Source organism: Sceloporus undulatus, chromosome 7 (assembly GCF_019175285.1).
Source record: "Sceloporus undulatus isolate JIND9_A2432 ecotype Alabama chromosome 7, SceUnd_v1.1, whole genome shotgun sequence".
NCBI lineage: Eukaryota > Metazoa > Chordata > Lepidosauria > Squamata > Phrynosomatidae > Sceloporus > Sceloporus undulatus.
The window spans coordinates 38,529,878-38,551,990 of NC_056528.1; the positions used below are offsets into that span (position 1 = coordinate 38,529,878).

Below are 22,113 nucleotides of genomic sequence, written 5' to 3' on the forward strand. Positions count from 1 at the left end.
TTGTTGTTCTGTTATTGTTGTGTGCCTTCAAATAATTTCCAATTTAAGTTGACCCTAAGGTGAATCTATCATGGAGGTTTCTTGACAAATTTCTTCAGAGGGGGTTTGCCATTGCCATCCTCTGAAGTTGGGAGACTGTGACTTGCTCAAGGTCACCCAATGGTGGGTGGGTTTCCACAGCCAAGAGGGGATTTGAATCCTGCTGTCCAGAGTCATTACCCAACATTCAGACCATTATACCATGCTGGTTATCCCCTCGGAGTTCTTACTCTGTACTTACTAATGAGGAAGAAGGAACATAGATTGCAATCCTGTTGATCAGATAGTGTAAATAGTGGTAGTGGAGTAACAGCAGCCAGAGGTACTGCAGTGCTGGGATGGGGAATAAAGCAAAATCATCTCCATCAGGAGAGAAAGCTACTTTTCTAGCTCCCAAACTACTGGTGGGCCAGCCATCCAGGTTTTGTTGGCAACAGAGACAGCTTTTGCTGCTGTCCTCATGACAAAGCTATGCATTGCTCCAAAAAGTGCATGATATACTTGTCTGCCAGTGTAAAGCAGCAACAGAATATCAGTGTCATCTACTGTGAACTGGTAGAGACACAGGATGCTATGGGATTCCACAGAAGAATAGAAATGAGAGGGATGAGATTCCTTCCTCGCTACGTAAGCCGTTTACACACACACAAAGCTGGTTCTGGAGATCTAAGAAATTTTCTAGAAATGGTTTATGGGCACCATGGAAAGCAGAAGCACACTGATGTATGTAGGGCATAATTCTAATTCCTTATGAGAACAAGCCTAAGCAAGTCCTTCTTCTTCTGGTGTGACTGCAAGACAAAATTGATCAGCTTTCCTGACCATTGTTGATTAACCAAATCCAAACCCAACAAACTGTTGCTCTTGTTAGCAATGGTTTGTTCAGCCAAGCCAACTTCAAACCATAATTTAAGAAATGGCCTGTTCCAAAAATCATAAGTAAGACTGACCACAAGTTACAGCAGAGGTGGGGAATGTACAATTCTCCAGATGTTATTGGACTGCAACTCCCATGATCAAGTGAGAACTGATGGGAGGTGCTGTCTGCTAACACTTGGTGAGCAATACGTTTCTCATTGCATAAAGTTAGATTGGTTAATCTTGTACTTAATCTAAAACAGAAGGTGAAGCTTCCCATTTCCTTCTTGATTCCATACCAGAGGAAGGGAGTAAGCAGTCCTGAAACTCAGTGTAGTTTATCCTTGCAATGTTGGTTTAGCATTATGTCTGTTCTCTTCCACTAACCAGCAGTTGCTCTTCAAGATTACATAGAGGAGTCTTTTGTAGGCCTGCCTTGAAATGCCAGCAGAGCTGGAGATCTTCTTAATGTAAATATGTATTCATGTACATCTTTTATCTATGGCTCCATGTCTGGATTATCTGACTTTATTAAAACTATACTTAGACACAATCAATGGAATTTTACAGAACAGTTAAATAATGGCATGTTGTGCAGTGATTTTACCCATGTTATTTTTAAAGCAATAGTATTTCCATGTTTATGAAAGCATAAATTAAAATTAAAGGTTTAAAAACAGATTTTTCCCTGTTGGGGGTGGGAGAAAGAGGCAGAACTGCTTAGATTACCCTGACTGAACAAAACACAGGTGTTGCATTGAAAACTGTTGAGGTATCTCTGTGTTTTCTAAACCAGGGGAGGAGCTGGAATATAGAGAACGAGAGAAGAAGAAAAAAAGGAGTTTGAGGAGCTTTTGTTCAAATTTGGCAGGTTGCGGAGTAAAGTACCAATTTCATGCATGAGATTTCCCCCCGAAAACTTTTGCATAATGTTTAGCTTCACAGGCAATCAGCTAGAATAAAGACACCATCATGGCTCAGAGTCTACATAAATTTTGGCTTTGTGAAGCTCAGGGATAAAACAGCTCATGAAAGAAACAGCAAACATATTGTACTAGGCGGTGCTGCCCCGTTTTTATGCAATAATGGTTCTGTTTTGAGATACTCTTCAATTTACTAGAAATAACAATAAAATGCTATTCTGCTACAATGCCCCCAAGGCGGCTTACCACAAGAATTGAAACAACTACAGCAGCAATAAGAACAAACAAAATCCAGACCAGATTCCAGTGGGGTGTGTGTGTGGAATAAACAGTATACTCTTTTGCCAGAAGTCCAAACGAAGTGGGTTTTTCAAACTTATCAGAATTAAAAAGAAAGGACAAACACTGCATTAGGGAAGGTATCCCACAAGTGCATATCAACCCATGACCAGCTCAAGACCTTTTGCTGCCAGAGGAAAGAGCATGATAATGTCCCATATGTAGATATAATAGTATAATAATTTTTTTTACCCTCCTCTTCCCAAGGCTCAAGGCAGGGTGCAACATAGATTAAAATATAATTATAACTAAACACATAAAACCGTTTAAACAGCTAGGTTAAAACTCCTAAACATAGGCAAACAGACATAAGATTAAAAATACCAATTTAAAATTCATTATTTAAAATGGATTAAGTAAGTCTACCGGAAGACAAAGGTCTTTAATACTGTTTTAAACTGGACTGCCTGTTTAGCTGTCAGCTCTCTCCTGGCAGGGCATTTCACCATCTAGGGGAAGCTAACCAAAAGGTCCTCTGAGTGACAGTCCTGACCAGTTGGAGTAAATTTATCCCCAAGGACCTGAGTGCATGGGGCAGATTATATGGGAGGAGATGATCCCATAAGTAACTGGGACCCAAACCACATATCATAATAATTGACACTTTGTATTGGTTGTATGTTTTTAATATTGGTGTGCTATGTTCAATCTGGCTGCCTTATTTTGAGCTAATTGAAGTTTCCACATTTGGTACGAAGGCAGCCCAAAGTAGAGCGCATTGCAAAAGTTCAGCCTTGAGGTGACCAGCATGTGCACTACCATCTTTAGGTCTTCCAGTTTTAGGAAGGGGCACTGCTGGAATATCAGCCAAAGGTGATAAAATACACTTCTAATGCCAGTGAGTCAATGAATCTGCTCCGATTTCAGTAGGAAAGTTAAAGGAACTAGCCAAAGTATTGAATTTATTTAGTTTACCAGTTTGGATTATGGCTGCCAGGATCCCCTGGAGAGTGACTTTCACCCAAGCAACTTATTTTCTACCACCCAAAGTTCCAATAAAAAAGCTACTATATGTAGTTATAACCATTGGAAACTTTGGCCCATTATAGACGGGCGTAAAGTACGTCCTGGGGACGTACTAGGGTTAGTCAAAGTGTGTGTCTTATGCACGCACCTAACCCTAGTACGTCCCCAGGACGTACAAAATGGCAGCGCCTGTTCCACACGGGGGCCACCATTACGACATCGTCGCGCCGCACGAGGGTGCATAGAACGCCCTTTCTGTAGCACGAAAACGAGCTCCGAAATGGAGCTCCTTCCGCGTTTTGCGTCACTGGTGCAGCCTTTAGACAGCTGTGCCAGCGATGCAAGGGAGAAAGGGGCCGAGCGGACCCTTTCTCCTCCTCCCCGCCACCACCAGGTGTCCTTGGGGCTTCAAGCCCCAAGGACACCCCTTTCCAGGCCACGGGGAAGTGGCCTTTTGTCGCTTCCCCGCAGCCTGGAAAGAGGCAGATCGGGGCCTCGGAGGCTGCCGCTCTGGAAGCTAAGGCCCCGATCCGGCAGGAAAAGCAGTGCCTACAGGCCGCCCCAAACGGGCGGTCTGTAAAGCGCCTTTTATTTGTATATGAACTTTATTGGTGCCTGTGTGAAACTGCCTGATAGAGAGGTATATGACTGATCCTTCTATTCCATTTTTTACTGTAATTGACAGAAAATTACCATAAAGTTGGAGGCGTTTTTTTCCTTAAGTACCATAAATCCAGGCTTCCCCAGCCTGATGTCATGAAGATACAATTCCCATCATTCCTCACCATTTCTCCATGCTGGCTGGGGATTATAGGAGTTGTGGTCCAACAACATCAGTCACTGAGCAATTGGGCAAGGTCATTTCTACCCTTGCATGATTTTACCCATATTCTGATTGTCTTCAGGGTAGTATCAGGGCAAGACCTTGACATTTCTTCATGCCTTTCCATCTTAATTCTTCAATCTGCTTTTACTGATCATTCACCTCCTGTATTCTTCACTGAATTCAGGGTTTTAAGTGCTTTCCTGTTCTTTTATGGATTTAGTGCCATGAGATGACAATATCTAATTTGAAGTGAGAGACAGGATATTAAATGTTATCTGTAGCTTTCATATTATAAACATACATGTTTTTTTTTTTAAATATTTTATTAAGCAATTGAATATATTCACATCGAACTTATACTTTTCTTACAAAATTTACCAAACAGTTAAAACACAGTCTCCCCCCCTCCCATATCTCCTCTTCATGTTACCAATTTCATTTAAATCTATATATAACACCTAGTCTACCCTTCCTAAGGTTGACTACCAGTATCCTCCCTTGACTTATTATTTCTTAACATACATGTTAATTTCCTGATTACAAGAACAGCTTGCAAACTTGAAAAATTAACCACAGCAATGTTGTTTTTGTTGTGTCTCTTCGAGTCATTTCTGACTTATGGCAACCCTTATGGCAACCCTAAGGTGAACCTATCATGGGGTTTTCTTGGCAAGATTTATTCAGAGGGGGTTTGGCTTTCTCTAAGGTCGAGAGAGTGTGACTTTCCCAAGCTCACCCAAAGGGTTTCTATGACCAAGTGGGGATCTGATCCCTGTTCTCCAGAGTCCCAGTCCAACACTCAAACCACTATACCATGCTATCTTTCAAAACATATCAGTAATTCATTTAGAAGAGCAGCTCAGTTATGGGCATAGCTGTTAATTCACTGAATCCTTGAAGTCTTTGGCTGTAGATACTCGGACTTAACCTGGGGCTGTTATGCATGAAAAGAATGCATTCCGGAACAGAGCCACTGTATGTGCATGTGCACATGTCTTCAAGTAGCCTGCTGACTTAATGGTGACCCCATGAATTTGACCCTTTCCAAAAGAGAGGATTTTATCACTTGTGTTCTTTTAAACCATCCTAAAGGTTTGGTAATAGTGCCTTTGGAAATACCTGTTTGAAGAGCCAGTGTGGTGTAGTGGTTTGAGTGTTGGACTATGACTCTGGAGACTAGGCTTCAATTCCCAGGCCAGCCACAAAGGCCACTGGGTGGCCTTGGGAAAGTAACATACTCTTAACCTCAGGGGAGGGCAATGGCAAACCTCCTCTGAACAAGTTTTACCAAGAAAACCCCACAATACGTTTGCCTTAGGGTCTTCATAAGACAAAAAGAACTTCAAGGCACGCCACAACAACAAAACTGCACCCTCTCCCTCTTGTCACTGCCTTCCCCTGGAAGCATTATTAGCCCACACCTTGCCATTGATGAGAAAACCCATCAGTAAGCTCCCAGTACCACTGGGATAGCACAAGTTCTCAGGTATGATAAATTACTCCTCCAGTTCTGGGTTTGAAGAGTCATGTAGCATCAGTGTTTGCTCCTCTATCCCATGCCTATTGCTATTTCAGAACAGCTCCCCCCCTTATTTTTTTATTGATTGTGTGTGTGTGTGTGTGTGTGTGTGTGTGTGTTAAACCTCATTAGCATAACTTCAGAATTGTGTTTAAAAAATCAAAAACACCCATACACACAAACAAAAGGCCTGCTGGATAGGGCCAGCAACAGCCCAGTTGTGCTAAGGGAGGGATGTGCAGTAGGGATGCTCTCAAAATGTCATGTATGTACTTCCTTTTATGAAGACGACTGTGGCAAGAATGGGCATCACGTGATAAACTTCACAGTTGTGGCAGGCTATGATACTGCTGACTCTCTTCCTCCTCCCCCATCTTTTTCCACTCTGGTTTTGCCTGTAAGCTAATTTACTGTGTGTGGTTGTTTTGCTGTTGTTTACAGTCTTGAAAAAGCCTATATATATATATATATATATATATATATATATATATATATATCCCTTCTGGCATATACAGTTGTAGCAATGGATTTAATGCTCTTGTCAACCTTCAGGGAAGAAACAAATGTAGTATCCTGGTTGATTTTATATCTTGTTTCTATGGCTCGAGCTGTTCTTAGCATTTTGTTTCTTCATTTAAATCCAGTGTTCACTCAGCAGGCTGGGGAGATATAGCCATCCCATAAGTCTCCCCACTTTTGAATATGCTTGCATCCTCTATTGTTTTGGATCCATCACAATACATAATAACTCTAGAATAAAGTGTTTTCTTATTTAATGGCTTGTATTTTTGCATCAAATTTTTATTTTCTTTTATATCTATCTCTAACAATCGTGTTTTAAAGAGTTGCATCCGATGCCATATTAATGAGCTATTGTGGGGAAATTTTCCTCCCCCCCTTCTAAAATTGCTATAGGAGACTTTAAAGACTGTAAATATTATGATTTGTAGAAGTAATGAATGCTCTGGGGATAATGCCTGGGAATGCAATAGCGTTTATTTACTGCAATGGTTGTAGCCTCTATTGGATGCAATTATTCCTCTATGAATCTTGCACAGTGAAATATATCATTACTAAGAAATAGTTGGTTTCCAAATACCAATGAAAATTATAGCTATAAAAGGTCGCTCACATTGCGCAGCTCAGATCTTCAGAAAGGAATGCATAGATCTGAGCACTTATGTATGTCAGGCACAAGAGTTCATAATTTCCGTTAATCTATTTTGAAGGAGATACACACACACACACACACACACACACACACCCTTCAATATAGATTAATGGAATTTATGAACTCTTGTGCCTGACATACCTCTATCTATCTATCTATCTATCTATCTATCTATCTATCTATCTTAAAAGAGAATATATATATATAGGGGGTGTCTTTTTAAAAGATTGATATGTACTCAAAATAACAATAGAAATATTTTGGTAAAACAAGATGATGAGTTATCGCAGCCTCAACTTTAGCTTTTTCTTTGCTCTGTTCTAAACGTAAACGGCTGTGGACTTTCCTGTTGCAGCTTTGTCATATTTTACCAGCAAGTTGTTATAGTCCTTCTTCCCCATCTCTCATTTGTAATGGCTCTGTTCCTCTGTGTCTCAGTCTGTTCACAGTTTTCCAGGGGAGTCTATGCCATCTTTGGATTCTATGACCAGATGTCGATGAACACCCTGACGTCTTTCTGCGGGGCACTGCACACCTCTTTCATCACCCCCAGCTTCCCAACAGATGCTGATGTGCAATTTGTCATTCAAATGCGGCCAGCCCTGAAAGGAGCCATCTTGAGCCTTCTGACCTATTACAACTGGGAGAAGTTTGTATACCTCTATGACACAGAAAGAGGTAAGGATATTCATTTCTAAAAAAAAAAATCCTCATAGTGCTTGCATTATTAACATGAACTGTAGAGTAGAAGTGATGGTTTTGATTTAATTCTCAAGTTATTTAACCAGCAAGCTAAATTAAGGATTGGCAACTGGCAGCTCTTCAGCCAAATCTACCCTGAAACATTGCTGTAGTCCTCTGATCTTGATAAGCAACACAACAGAAGTTCAATGGAATGTGCTCAGTTCTCATATGTGTTTCTTGGAAAACTTTTCACTTGTGAAAGAGTTAAGCAACATCATCTCATGGGCCTTTTAAATAAATAAATTTTATATATATACGTGTGTGTGTGTGTGTGTGTGTGTGTGTGTGTGTGTGTAATACAGCTTGAAAAGCAGTGTCTTTGCTGTTGTGTATATCCACATTATTCTATATCTAATTTTCACAGATATAGTGCTGCATCCATACTGCAGAAATAATCCAGGTGGACACCGCTTTAACTACCGTGGCTCAGTGCTGTGGAATTGTAAGAACTGTAGTTTGGTGAGACATTTAGCCTTCTCTGTCAGAGACCCCTGGCACCATAACAAACTACAGTTCCCAGAATTCCACAATACTGAGCCATGGCAATTAAAGTAGCATCAACCTGGATTATTTTTGCAGTGTGAGTGCAGCCTAAATGGTAAAACTGTAGCCTACAGGTGGGTCATCTGTTCCTCACTGCACAATATTCCTGCATTTGGGACACTGGAATGTTAGGAGGGGATATTTTTGCTCTGTCTTCTCTGGAACCTGCTGCCTTTAATATCTGTATATTCTTCCTTCGTTCCTTTTCTAAACATATTTAGAGTGTACCGTCTTTCCACAAAGGCTCTTGAAGAGAGCTACTAGTTTTAGACCTTGAAGAACTGAATTCGAAGCATGGAGAAGTTTTTCCATTTGTAGTTTGAAATATGTCACTACTGGGCTTTTCTGAGCTGGCTGAAGCTAGGGCTTCAAGTCCAAACAAACAAACAAACAAACAAACAAATCTTTTCCAGGTTCTACCTTAAGCCAAGTTGGGGGATGAGACAACAATCACATGGGCTTCAACTATTTCCAAAAAGTATTCAGACTTGAGGATATATTGGGAGGCAAAACAATTTTCCCCATCAGATGTTTGTATGCACTTTTGGTTTACTTGTGGTATTGCAAAAAAAATAAGTGGATTTCTCATGGAACTGGAAGGTACAATGAAATTGGCTTCCACACTTGCTCTAAACCAGCCTGTTTCTTTGTGAATGCGTATTAGATATTTAGAATAAAACTGTCTTTGAGTCATGCTATTTTTAACTGGGGAAAATAACTTGGTCTGATCTTGTCATGTTTTGGTTCTAGCAAGCCTTTGCTCAGTCTTCATATTTGGGCATCAACTCTCTGTATGTGTGTGTTTTAAAGCATCAAACAGCACTTCAGACGATTCTGTTCAGGATCCCAGAAGGATGCAGTTCATCACTTAAAATGTATATTTATTAGAGTGTCTAGCAAAACAGAAATATCAAAATACTATAGCAATATGTTTTGCTTTCTGATTTCTTTAGCTGCTCTGGATCAAAGTAATTTGGCCTTGATGCTGAAGACGCTGGAGGACAAAATGCCTTGCTAGAATAGTTTAATATTCCAGTTTCTTTAGTCACTGAGAGAGAGAGAGAAGGAGAAATGGAAAATATCCACACATACATCCACACATATGCTGCAGATTCATATACCCAGACTTTTCACCAACAAAACTATTGCCTTCTGATCCACCAGCAAACACAGATAGGCAAGTAATATTAGGCAGTGGCTTTATTTTGGCAAATACTATACCTGTCATAACAGTGGTGTTGATCATTTTTGTGCTAGAAATGCTCAAGTAGAGATTGAGAAACTTAAGAAATGTTGAAATTTCCTCCTAAACAATTCCAGTCCATGACATTTAATGGAAGTTCAAACCTCAATCCAGATAATCGTGTGTGTACCTGCACAAACATAGACACACACACATACAAACAAAGTATTTTAGCTGAATGGTATCCAGAGGAAAAGCGAAGGGTCTGAAAACCATGCCCTATGAGGAGAGGCTTGGGGAACTGGGTATGTTGAGCCTAGAGAAGATTAAGAGGTGACATGATACCCATGTTTAAATATTTGAATGGATGTCATCTTGAGGATGGAGCAAGCTTGTTTATTGCTTCTCCAAAGACTAAGGGGCTATACAGATGGGTGGCTAAATGCTGCCCCTGTATGCCCCGCACTGCAGCACTGATCCGTGCCCCAAAAGAAGCTGCTCTGAGCAGCTTCCTGGAAGGGGCATCATTGGCACACTCGTGCTTCCAGCCAGCACCGTTTGGACACTGTGTGCCACAGATGCCATCATGGCATTCACCATGTCGACAGGAGCGTGCCATAATTGTAACCGAGTGGTGGCATTAGAGCTGGGGGCATGTGGATGCTCGTCAGTGCCAGTCTGTACTGCCTCTCAGACACACAGCAATGGATTCAAGCTACAGGAAAAGAGATTCTACCTAAACATTAGGAAGAAATTCCTGAGATAAGAGCTGTTTGACAGTGGCACTCACATTCTGCATCCTTCATCTTTGGAGGTTTTTAAACAGGGGCTGGATGGCCATATGTTGGGGGTGCTTTGACTATGAGTTTTTGCATGGCAGGGGGTTGGACTGGATGGTCTTTGAGGGTTCTTCCAAATCTACAATTCTATTATTATTGTTGTTGTTGTTGTTATTATTATTATTATTATTATTAAGCTTTATTTATATAGCACTGTAAATTTACACAGCACTGTACATACAATCTTTTAATTGGACGGTTCCCTGCCCTGAGGCTTATAATCTAAGAAGACATGACACAAAAGGGGAAAGGAGTGGAGGATGGAGCCAGATGCCTTCTGGGAAGGGCTCAGTTCCTTTGGGGAGGCCTGGTGGGATTGGCCCACCCCTCTCTCCCTCAGAAGCCAGGATGGATTGCATGATTCGTGGTTTACAGTGACAAGGTATACTTGTTCCAACCCATATAATATTGATATTCTCATCTATTGCAGAGGGATGGATATGGAGGAGCCCCATCCTCTGTTCAGGCAGCAAACTGTCTTGGGCATTTACTTTCCATTTCTTAGGCTTGAGGGCTCAAAAGTTGTAACTTTTCCAAGGATCCAAGTTCTGTTTTTGTTTATTTGCTTTGATTATCCAGCTACCTATTCCAAGTGTCTCCTTTAGTCTGTCATTTTGGGAAATGAGGAACATGCAGACAAGGTTCAAAGAAATGCAGTTTCATTTTGTTTTGAAGACGAAGGGGGTGTTCCCACTTAATATTTGAAACGATTTAAAATACAACGTTTTTAATAAAACCGATTCAAAATAACCCTGGTGTTATCTCGCGTTCCGAAACGCGTTATTCTTCATTCCCATCTGGTTATTTAAATCGAAGTTTTTACCTGCAAGCGTTCCTACTTGGCATGAAATCGGTGTTTAAATAAAGCGATTCTTCTCTTCCATACCTTATTTGGAGCTGTCAATCAATAGTACGTCAGAATGACGTAACGTTAACCCGGATTATTTGGAAGCGATTTAACTTTCTTCAGCGTTTCCATTTCATTGACCGTTTGTGAAATGATGTATTTTTGGCGGGTTTTTTTTTTAATGAACCAATCAAGGCGCTTAAACGATCAAACGTCATAAGCGCTGTCAGCCTTATATACATTTTCCCTCCGAATTTAGTAGGAAACCCAAGCTCTTTCCAGAGGAACTATGGGATAGGTTTTGCATGACAGCATCCCCTCTTCATGTCTCCCAAGACAGCCAGGGAGAATCTCTTCACAGAGCCCACAGATCAATGGGGGAGGCTTCTGGCAAAGCAGGGAGGGAGCACTCTTCCCAAAGATTCTCTTTCCAGGGTTGGAGGAGAAGGCAGATTCCGTTTGAGAAAGAGAGGGAGAAAGGCTCTATTCCCCCTCCCCCATTGATCAGAGCCCTTCCCTGTCTGGGCGAGATCAGAGCCCAAGCGGGCAGGGAATGCCTCTTTGAGAGAAGCCTTCCCTTCCTGCCTCTCCTCCGTTAGAAATGGGCTCTCCCCACACAGAGGGGAGGTTGCAATCCACCGGGGGAAGCCTTGTAGTCCTTTGCAGATGCAGCCGCTTGAGCAGCCGGGACTTCAGGCGCTTAAAGCGCTGAAGAGATTAAGCGCCTGTAAACCATTAAAATAAAAAATAAAAATAATCCTTATCTCTTATTGAAAGACCACAGCGGACAAAGGGGTGAGGGAAGAAAAAATGGCGACAGCCACGACGGATGGGGACAGAAAGGGCAACTCCCCCAAGGACAGCCCCCACCGCAGTCCGCTCCTCCCATTCATCCAACTCGATTCAAAGGCTGTCGTTCCTATTTAAATACTCCGGTTCCTAACTCGAATCAATGGAAAAATGTAGGTCGGACCCTAGTGTTTTTTTAACACGTGTTAAATGAAGAAAATTCGATTTAAATTTTTATCCCGCTCTACAATTCGATTTGTAGTGGGGACGATTGCGGGTTGCTCTAGAACCGTTCTAGGTTTAAATCGGATCCTAATATGAACGCCACTCCTTGGATTCGATTCAGAACGCGGGGTTTCCCCTAGTGGGAACATCCCCGAAAGAGAGTTGGAGTCTTGGACTGGCATGTTGCTTTTTCAGAAACAGACCCCCATAAGTCCCTTCTTATTGTGAGTTGTATAATTGTTTTTGACAGCACCTGAAACATTTGGTAAGGAGCCCTGCCTGATCCATCGTGATATATTTTCAAATGAAAAGGGCATTTGAGAAACCTACCCTGGTAATAGTGGTGGGTGACTGCTTGAATCAGACAGTGAAATAAGAAAGCCCATGTTAACCTATGCCAAATTCCTATTGAAAATGGAAGAGGGTGGGGAGAGAGAACCTGGCACTGTCATACTTTTTCATAATTTGTACATCTTTTCTTTCTTTTCTGCTTTGAGGCACAATCACAACTGGGAGATAGTGCAGAGCAATTTTCCATCAGTTCTTGAAAAACATTATCATTTAAATGCCTCCTCTCTTTCTGTGTAAACATTATTAGCTTACTAGGCTGATGTACTTAAAATTGGACAATTGGGGAGAAATTGCCAGCTGTTGAGCTGTTTTATCCTGGCATGCACATTGAGGTACAGGGGAAATTATAAATCGTTGCATTGGGGGGGGGGGGATTAAACAGCAGCAAGAAACTCAACAAGTGTTAAACTTTGCAGTCTTGATCGAATGCTTTGGGGCATATTTCACAAGTGTTTTTTACAGTGCCAGATGTTTGATTGCAACTTTCTCAGGGGCACGGGTTTTATACTCATACTGCTCACATTCTGTTATTATTAACTGAATGCATTTATGGCCCCCATACCAAAAAGGCTCCTAGAGCAGCTTACAAAAGGGGCAGTGACCCTCAGCCTTACAATCTAAATCAAAGTGATGATACACAAAGAAGAAAGGATAGTGAGGGAGAAGAAAGAAGTATGTTCATATTGTGTTGCTGTTGTTGTTTTTAATATAATGATCAGATGCTAACCTGCTGGGACAGCATCCCTGCCAGTTTGTACCTCAAAGTGAGAGAAGGCCAATTTTGAATTGCTTACCCTCCAACTGTCCTAATTTAGCAAGAACAGTCTTCAACAATCCTCTGTCATTCCACTTTTTCGCCAGCTTTTACAATGTCCCATTTTTTCTCTCCTTTTCCCACTTCCCCCTTTTGTTTTCAGCTCACTTCCATTGCCAAAAATTGATTTCAAAGTGCAAAAGTAGTTTGCATTCTTTTAACTCAATGGGGACAGAGGAGAGGGAACAGTATCTTGCCCTTCCCAGTAGGCTCAGGAGAAAGCAAACTGCAAGCACCTTTACCTTAAGAATTGGTGTCTCAGCAAAAGCATTGAAATAGCTTCCCTTCTCGCCTTATGGAGTGCAGCTTGTTAGAGGGCCTGCGCTGAGTGAGCATTGCAGGAGGCCTGAAGGCACCTGGTCACTCATCATAAAGTGCGATGACACTGTAATATCACTTTATGCTGCCCCTTAGGAGCAGCCACAGGAAGGCCATGCAGTCTTGATCTTATTATGGCTGGAGTCATCAAGGGTAAGGAACAAGATTAAATTCACTGTCCTATTTATGACTGCATAAGAGCTAGGAAAAAGGTTTCCTTTTTTACTACTGTGCCCAGGATCCTCTTCTAGCATGAACACTGTCTGGGGGATTCTGGGATCTGTGGCCCCAAACTCTTCACTGAATGCATCCTCTTACCTTTTCTCCATGCAAATGAATGTCAACCATCCATCTTTTTGTGGAGAGAAGATGCTGTTTTTTCCTTAATATGGGGGTTGGGAAAAGGTGGTCTACAAGACACATACAGCCCTCCAACCCTTTTGTGGCCCCACAACTCCTTCTTAAGCTCTCAACATTTTTTTTTAAAAAAAATCAATGAAAGATTGCCCAAAATATACCACATAAACCATGTTATAAACATCCTCCAAGCTCTCAAATCTATGTACATGATCAGAGGTACAAACTGCAAGTAAATTTTCAGTCATTTCTGTATTTTAGATTCTAGATATTTAATTTTTGGTTGCGGTTTAAGGTTTTGTTTTATGTTAATAATCAGTTAAAATGTACTAGTGTGACCTATGGAGAGGGTACATGGTCAAAAATTGCCCCTGCTTCCCGCTTTAAGAAGATAAGTATCCTGCTCAGTCAGACTGATAGCCTATTAAGTCTGGCATGCTATTTCCCTCTGTAGCTAGCCTTTTGCAGTAACCAGCAAGAGAAATTCACTGGAATATTACATAACACTATGCAGGGCTCAATCTACACAAGTCTGAAAATGCATTTCAGACCTGTTTCTAGCCCTTATTGACATGCAACATTCACTGAAGGCCAACCCTAACCTCTTCCTGCCCTTAAGATTTAAACTAGAGCTAGGAAGTAACGTAAAGTTAGAGGGATATTAGAAGTGGGTTGAAGAGTGGAATTGGATGAGATGAAAAGTTAGAGAGAAAAAGGAGTTAATGTTTTTTCTTAATTCCTGCCCATGAAACACCATTGCTAATGGATATGTACAAAAGCCACTTCTCAACTGCTTGATGCGTTATGGCAGAGGACATAATCTGAAAGCAGAAGGTCCCAGTTTCAGTCACTAGCATCTCTTGTGGTTGTTGTGTGCCTTTGGGTCATTTCTGACCTATGGCAACCTTAAGGTGAACCTATCATGGAGATTTCTTGGCAAGATTTTTTCAGAAGGGCCTTTGCCTTCCACTGAAGCTGAGAGAGTGTGACTGACATCTCTAGATAAATTAAATCCAGATGATGAGACAAGACCTCTGACATAGACCTTAATTAATGCTGCTAGTCAGAGAATTCAATACATGGCTAGATAACCTAATGAGACAGTATTCTACGTACCTAAACCAAGGGTAGGCAACCTTGTGCCCTTCAGCTATTTTAATTACAATTCCCATAAACCCTTTCCATTGATCATGCCTACTGAAGCTGCTGGGAGTTGTAGTATAAGAGCTGGGGGTGCCAGATTGTCTCCTAAAGCTGTGCAGAAATGCTGTGTATTGTGAAAAATTCAGCTCAAGGTACCAGCCCCAAATCCATCAAGAAACAGTGGTTCATATTGTTCACACAATCTTGGTATATTTCCCCCACAAAATGTAACAAATCTTTTCGTGGATTGCTAATCTTGACAATACAGCTGGGTACAGCAAAGCAGAAGGAACAGAAAGATTGTATTAGCAATGATTACTTTCTTTCATTGCCACTAGGTAGACCACAATGGGAGATACTTTGCTAGGAAATCTGTTAGATTTGGAGAACAGCTACTTGATTAAATGCAATAAAAATATGAACTATTCTTCTCATGGTTCTTTGAGGACTGCTAAATCAGAGTTTATCCTAAGCAATGATGGGGATCTTGGTATTGCTTTCATAATCCCTTTTCATACAAGAAAAATAAACTTATATTCCTTGCTCTGTAGATGTAGAAAGTATTGCCAGTCCACAAAGGAATACCATCAAAAATAATGAAGCAGATGCCATACAGTAAGGAATATTCCATGCAAATCAAAACTGTCTCCCTCCTGGCCCATGCCTTTATCATAAATTAGTTTTAGCCAGTCTCAGTAACATGAATAAGATTGCAAGCAATTGATTCAGAAATGCTAGAATTTTTATCCATTGTTGTTAACTACCATCAAGTAGACTTCAAATTATGGCGACCCTATGAATGAGAGCTAGAGTGGTGTGGCGGTTTCAGCATTGCACTACAACTCTGGGGGTCAGTGGTTGTCTCTGTTCTTGCACACAAATCAGAAAATAGTTGCATTCAGAATTCTGGCCCTATTTTTGTTGCCTTTAACTTTTGCTTCTTGTCTGTCTGTTAACTGCTTGAAGAGTTTCCTCTGTCTCCCAAAGTGGCTTTTCCCTTTTTTGGCAGCAGATAGTGCCTTTTCACATGCTGACAATATCCTTAGCTTCAGTCCAGACTTCTTCTGGCTTCCATATTTTTCCATGTGGAGTCTAGTTCAGACATGAACTAGAACCTTGTGGAATGCAGAGGGGAATAAACTATCTGATAATTGGTATGTGCCCATTTTGCCTTTACTGCTTTACTGTCACCAATATTCCTCCACCATGGCTTTTGGAGCAGAGCCTGAACATTTTAGGAATAGAAAAGTAAAACAAAACTGCAAACTAAAAGTCTAGATCAAAGGACAACCAGAATACGGGATACAGGAATAACCAGAGCTACTTTTTTATGGCTTCCAGGCCTACCTTAGGCATAACTCAGTAAATTCAATTGTAACTATCTGGGTTGTTGATAGAGTACCAGGGGTGGAAATCTTATGCCAGGTTGGGCAACTGTGGCTGCTCACATTTTGAAATCTATCTTTCATCAGTCTTAAGCTGTATAGTCCATGATGAGGGATACTGGACATTACAGTCCAAGAACATCTGGAGGGCCACAGTTGCTCACCTTGACTTAGGAAAATCAAATAATGCAGAGGCCGGGGAGGGGGCGGGGGGGGGGGGTTCTTGGGGTCAGAACCCCCCCTTCCATTAGAAAAATGAATGGTGTGTGCTGCTGCGCCGCCGCACCCAAGCCCCATTATAATGGTGGCACTTAGTCTGGAGCCCCCCCCTTCCTAAAATCCTAGCTATGTCCCTGCATAAGCTGTGGCAAATACCTGGGGAGGCAATGCATAAAAACCTCTAAATCAAACGTGTGGTGATCAGGAAATATTTATTTAAAATCAAGAGAGCATAAAGGGAGGCTTTATTCAATAACTGCAGGACAAAGTAAGTGAAAATAATGCAAGTGCTTTTGTACAATCACTCAAGATTCAGAAACATGCACTTCTATAAGTAGGCTCTCATTTTAATATATTCTATTAAAATATTAATCAGACCATAAATATGCATGCTTGAGCTACTCTTTCAGAATAGGATAAGGCATGATTTGATTTTCATAGTCATGTGTGGCTATGTAAATAATTTAAGTGTAGGATACTTTGTTCACTATGAAGTTTTGATTGTATCACTAGAACATTTTGAACAACACACTCATGCATCCAAGATGAGATAATGTATTCATAAACATAGTGCTGGCCCTCCACACATTTCAGGTCATTTTACAGAACCATAGAGTTGGTGTGAGTCTTGTTGTTGGATATTTGGGGAAGGCTCATACTTGGAATGTGTTGCAAAGACCATTTGAAGTAAAGTTAAACCAGGATTCATTATGGGAATTCCATCTAGAGATGAAACATCATGCTAATTACGTGCTTGGGAAAGAAAGATGGGAATGAGAACAGGAGGAAGTGAAGTCAATTATAGAATATGATAGAATCACGGAGTTGGAAGAGACCACAAGGGCCATCCAGTCCAACCCCATTCTGCCATGCAGGAACTCTCAATCAAGGCGTACCTGACAGATGGCCATCCAGCCTCTGTTTAAAGACTTCCAATGAGGAAGACTCCACTACACTCCAAGGGAGTGTGTTCCACTGTCGAACAGCCCTTACTGTCATGAAGATCTTCCTAATGTTAAGGTGGAATCTCTTTTCCTGGAGCTTGCATCTATTGCTCCGCGTTCTAGTCTCTGGAACAGCAGAAAACAAGCTTGCTCCCTCCTTAATGTGACACCCCTTCAAATACTTAAACAGACTATCATATCACCTCTTATGCATCTCTTTTCCAGGCTAAACATACCCAACTCCCTAAGTCTTTCCTCATAAGGCATGGTTTCCAGGCCTTTCACCAGTTTGGTGGCCCTCCTTTGGACATGTTCCAATTTGTCAATGTCCTTTTTGAATTGTAGTGCCCAGAACTGGGCACAGTATTCCAGGTGGGGCCTGACCAAGGCAGAATAGAGTGGCACTATTCTACTACTGCCACCGCCCTGATCCAGCACAGCTGTAGGTGGCTGCAGGCCATCCCTTAGTCTGCACAGCCCCTTAGTATGTTTTGAACAGGACTAGCAAGCTGTGAAGTATGATTAACTCCTCCACATACCCCTAGAAGTGACCTTCCAGTCCCTTCCACATGTGGCATTCATCTGTTTGGGGAAAATGGCACTTTTGAAATACAAAATGGGAAACACAACTTGCTGTGAGGTAGGCTTGCCATTTCATGCTGGTGGGCGGGACTTTCCCGCCCCCTGGGGGGCGTGCCCGGTCCTGTCCCGACCCCGACCCCGGGTGGCTGCCCAACTCTGAGCTCCCAGGGCTGCTGCCTGCCTTCTATAGAGTGCTGCCTGCTGTGAAGCATGCCTGGAGCAGCAGCAGGACTGAAACCAGCCGGGGCGGGGGCTGCTGCACTGCCCTGCCTCTTTTGGCCAGCCCTCTGCTTCCTTATTTGGGCAACATCCGAGCAGGGAGGAATTTACACTCAGGCGAGCTGCTGCTTCCCCCTTTCTCTTTCCCTCCTTCTCTTCTTATTATTGTTCCGTGTTTTTTTTCTTCTCCAAGTTTCCCTCCTCTTCCTCTCTCCTTTTTCTTCCTTTCTCCCCCCTCCTCATCTTCTTTTTCTCTTTCTTCCTCTCTCTAAGCCCCCTCCTCTTCTTCTCAGGGGTCCAGGGCTTCTCAAGGCTTTGCCCCATTAGAATAGAAAAAAGGCTTTGGATCTGCCCCATAAATCCCTCCTAAGTTAGACATACCTGGGAAAAAGAGGGGGCGAGGGGTTTGGGGGGGTTGGAGGGGCAAGGAAAAGGAGGAAGGGGGAATTCCTAAGAAGGCTTGGGAGTGGGAAATGTAGTTTCAATGGCACAAGGGGCTGCCTGTGATCTTGCAAATGCTATGCCTGCTTGGAAGTGGGAAATGTAGTTTGCAATGGCACAAGGGACTGCCTGTGGTCTTGCAATGCTATGCCTGCTTGGAAGTGGGAAATGTATTTGCAATGGCACAAGGAGCTGCCTGTGGTCTTGCAAATGCTATGCTGCTTGGAAGTGGGAAATGTAGTTTGCAATGGCACAAGGAGCTGCCTGTGGTCTTGCAAATGCTATGCCTGCTTGGAAGTGGAAAATGTAGTTTGAATGGCACAAGGAGCTGCCTGTGGTCTTGCAAATGCTTGCCTGCTTGGAAGTGGAAAATGTAGTTTGCAATGGCACAAAGACTGCCTGTGATCTTGCAAATGCTATGCTGCTTGGAAGTGGGAAATGTAGTTTGCAATGGCACAAGGAGCTGCCTGTGTCTTGCAATGCTATGCCTGCTTGGAAGTGGGAAATGTAGTTTGCAATGGCACAAGGAGCTGCCTGTGGTCTTGCAAATGCTATGCCTGCTTGGAAGTGGAAATGTAGTTTGCAATGGCACAGGGGCTGCCTGTGGTCTTGCAAATGCTATGCCTGCTTGGGAGTGGGAAATGTAGTTTGCAATGGCACAAGGGTCTGCCTGTGATCTTGCAAATGCTATGCCTGCTTGGGAGTGGGAAATGTAGTTTGCATGGCACAGGGCTGCCTGTGATTTGCAAATGCTATGCCTGCTGGGAGTGGGAATGTAGTTTGCAATGGCACAAAGGACTGCCTGTGATCTTGCAAATGCTATGCCTGCTTGGAAGTGGGAAATGTAGTTTGCAATGGCACAAGGGTCTGCCTGTGGTCTTGCAAATGCTATGCCTGCTTGAGAGTGGGAAATGTAGTTTGCAATGGCACAAGGGTCTGCCTGTGATCTTGCAAATGCTATGCCTGCTTGGGAGTGGGAATGTAGTTTGCAATGGCACAAGGGGCTGCCTGTGGTCTGCAAATGCTATGCCTGCTTGGAGTGGGAAATGTAGTTTGCAATGGCACAAGGGTCTGCCTGTGATCTTGCAAATGCTATGCCTGCTTGGAGTGGAAATGTTTTTGTAGAATTGGGGGGGGGGGTGTTGGCCAGAAAGAAGAGTACATTTCAGCCTTCTGTCTAGGATAATGCCAAAATGTCCTCCATTTTGAGCATGCCTAAGAAACATGCATTTATATTAACATTTTTTAAAAATTATCAATTTTTCATGTGTCCTCCATTTTTAAAAAACATGTTCTACATTTGAAAATGTGGCCCTCATTTGTCCTACATTTGTCCCAGTTTGGAGTTCCTGCCTTATGGCACCCTATGTAGAGGGGAATCAATGCTTTTGAGGGCTTCTAGTAGTAACATTTTCCTTTTGAATCCCCTGAAATGTGTGGGGGGGAAGAGCCAGAAACTGGCAGTAATTACCACTCATGTTTAAAAGAAGCACACACACACACATCTAGTTAGAGATGTTTTAAAATTCTTTCTGAGCATATTTGAGAAATATTCTATTTGCCTCTTGTTCAGAGTCAATGCATGCTTAGCTGCTTCAACGGGGAGAAAGCATTTTCAAGGCCTCTCTGAGATTGCCATTTATAACCACTATAAATCATGAGGTCCCCATGAAAACTGTTTTGACTTCCTTCTTTTCTTCCTCCATTAAAAGAAAATGACATAGAAATGAATTCTTAGGGCTTCTGCATATAAACATTGCTGCAGTTGCTTTTTTTCATATATCAGGCAAAGAGGGCAGATAAACTGCAGGTGCTTCATTTAGTATTACCTAGTGTAGGCCTTACTACTGTAAAGACAGATAGGAAGAGGCTGATTAATTCCACCAGTTGTTCTATTATTTAGATGCCTAAAGCAATATATTGTACAAAGTGATGGGAACTGAAAAGCCTATGAGACATTAATCATGCCAGGAGTCCCAACTGGTTTCAGGAAAGCTTCTCACATACTCCGATTTACAGAAAGGCGTTTAGTACTTTAAAAGATGCTCAACTGTATGCTTGGTCCTGTTTTATTTTTTAGTGTGTGTGTAGTCCATAGATGTCCATATGTCCAGCATGCTGTGAATGGTGCTCATGGGCAAAACATTTGAAATACGGGGAATATATTAAATACTAGGAATAGGTGCAGTAAGGGAATTTCCAGAGGAATCCATGAAGCTTGTTTTGCATCTGGATGTTTACATATTGTTACCAGTTTGGATTTATTAAAATTTTTGGGTACATGCCATCTGTGCTATGACCCCTGACTGACCTCATGGAGGACCCGCCATTAACCTAAAAGTGGAGAGACCACGTGGCAGCTCACCTGGCCCAGTCAGACCCCAGAGAGAGATGGAATTAAAAATCTTCCATAGGAAGTTTGGGAGTCGCCAAACCAGAATCACCTCTGCTAGCCCAAGTAAGACAATAGACTTGGCTTCTCACTTAATGAGCCAGTGATCAGCTTAACGGCTCAGCAATCAAGTCGGCTGCCCCTCTGATTGTGTCCTGCCTAATGCTTGTGCAACACACTTGCTTGGTCTCAGCTTAACAAAGCCCCGGCAATCAACACCTTTGTCTAGCAAGTCCCATGTTTTGCACTATATAACCCTGAGTTTCGGACCCTTCTTGGGTTTTTGAGCATTGGATTCTTTGAGCATTGAGCTCTGCTGAATCAATGAGCTAAAATGAGCTCTCACTATCTCCGGGTTGCAAGTTGGTCCACACCAATTTGAACTCTGCTCTTAAGCCTCCGCGGCCCTCTTTCCCCATTCCTGTGGCCATGATTCACTGTCCATCCAAGCTCCATCAGGACTTCCCGGAGAAGACTTCTAAGGTAGTATATCCTACTGGTGCCTCTCTCCCAAATCTTGTCCCAAACTTGCCCTCTCCTGCTGTATCATTGAATGTGTGTGTGTGTGTGTGTTCCCCTTTTGCTGTGTGATTTTCCCTGTGCTTGAATAAATGTTATAGTTTAATTTACCTAGTTGTATCAGAGTCTCTTTCTCTTGGGGTGTACTGGCAACCTCTGGTATACACTTTGGGACACGATTCCGGCACGTGGTATTGTTAGGGCCACCTCTCGGCAATATTTGAGCTAATTAAAATTCCCCTAATTCGATCCTTCCTACAATATGTATTCATTGTTCACAGCCAGGATCCTGTTGGACCACTACATTCATGTAAAAAAAATAGTTGTGCAAGTGGTTGTGTCTTCTCAGAGGTTGCATTAGGGCAGTTTTTTAGTGCAGCCAATCATTTTGCATCCTCGCATGTTTTTGCACAACTGTCATCAACCCTACAATAGGTATGCTGGATAAATTTTATCTGTTGAAAGGATGTAAGGTCTTCACCTGTATCTGGATTAGCATGGCCAGGCCAGGACTTCTGAGGCCTGAGATTCCAGGCCAAAGCCTAAGATCTAGGGACAATCCCTTGTGATGTCACAAATGTGATGCTATGGTGATGTTACAAGGGAAGTGATAAAAGG

General features: G+C 42.3%; 1 protein-coding gene across 7 annotated transcripts in view; it reads left to right on the forward strand.

The window, feature by feature from the left end:
• The window catches only part of GRIA3 (glutamate ionotropic receptor AMPA type subunit 3), a 200,103-nt gene that overhangs the window by 51,231 nt on the left and 126,759 nt on the right, over nt 1-22,113 (forward strand). For all 7 annotated transcript variants that reach the window (XR_006104932.1, XM_042478100.1, XM_042478101.1 and 4 more), the window contains exon 3: nt 7,080-7,319. Coding sequence is in view for 6 of the 7 variants with exons in the window: in XM_042478100.1 (XP_042334034.1) it covers nt 7,080-7,319 (240 nt within the window). In the remaining variant the exon portion in view is untranslated. The remainder of the gene's footprint in view (nt 1-7,079; nt 7,320-22,113) is intronic.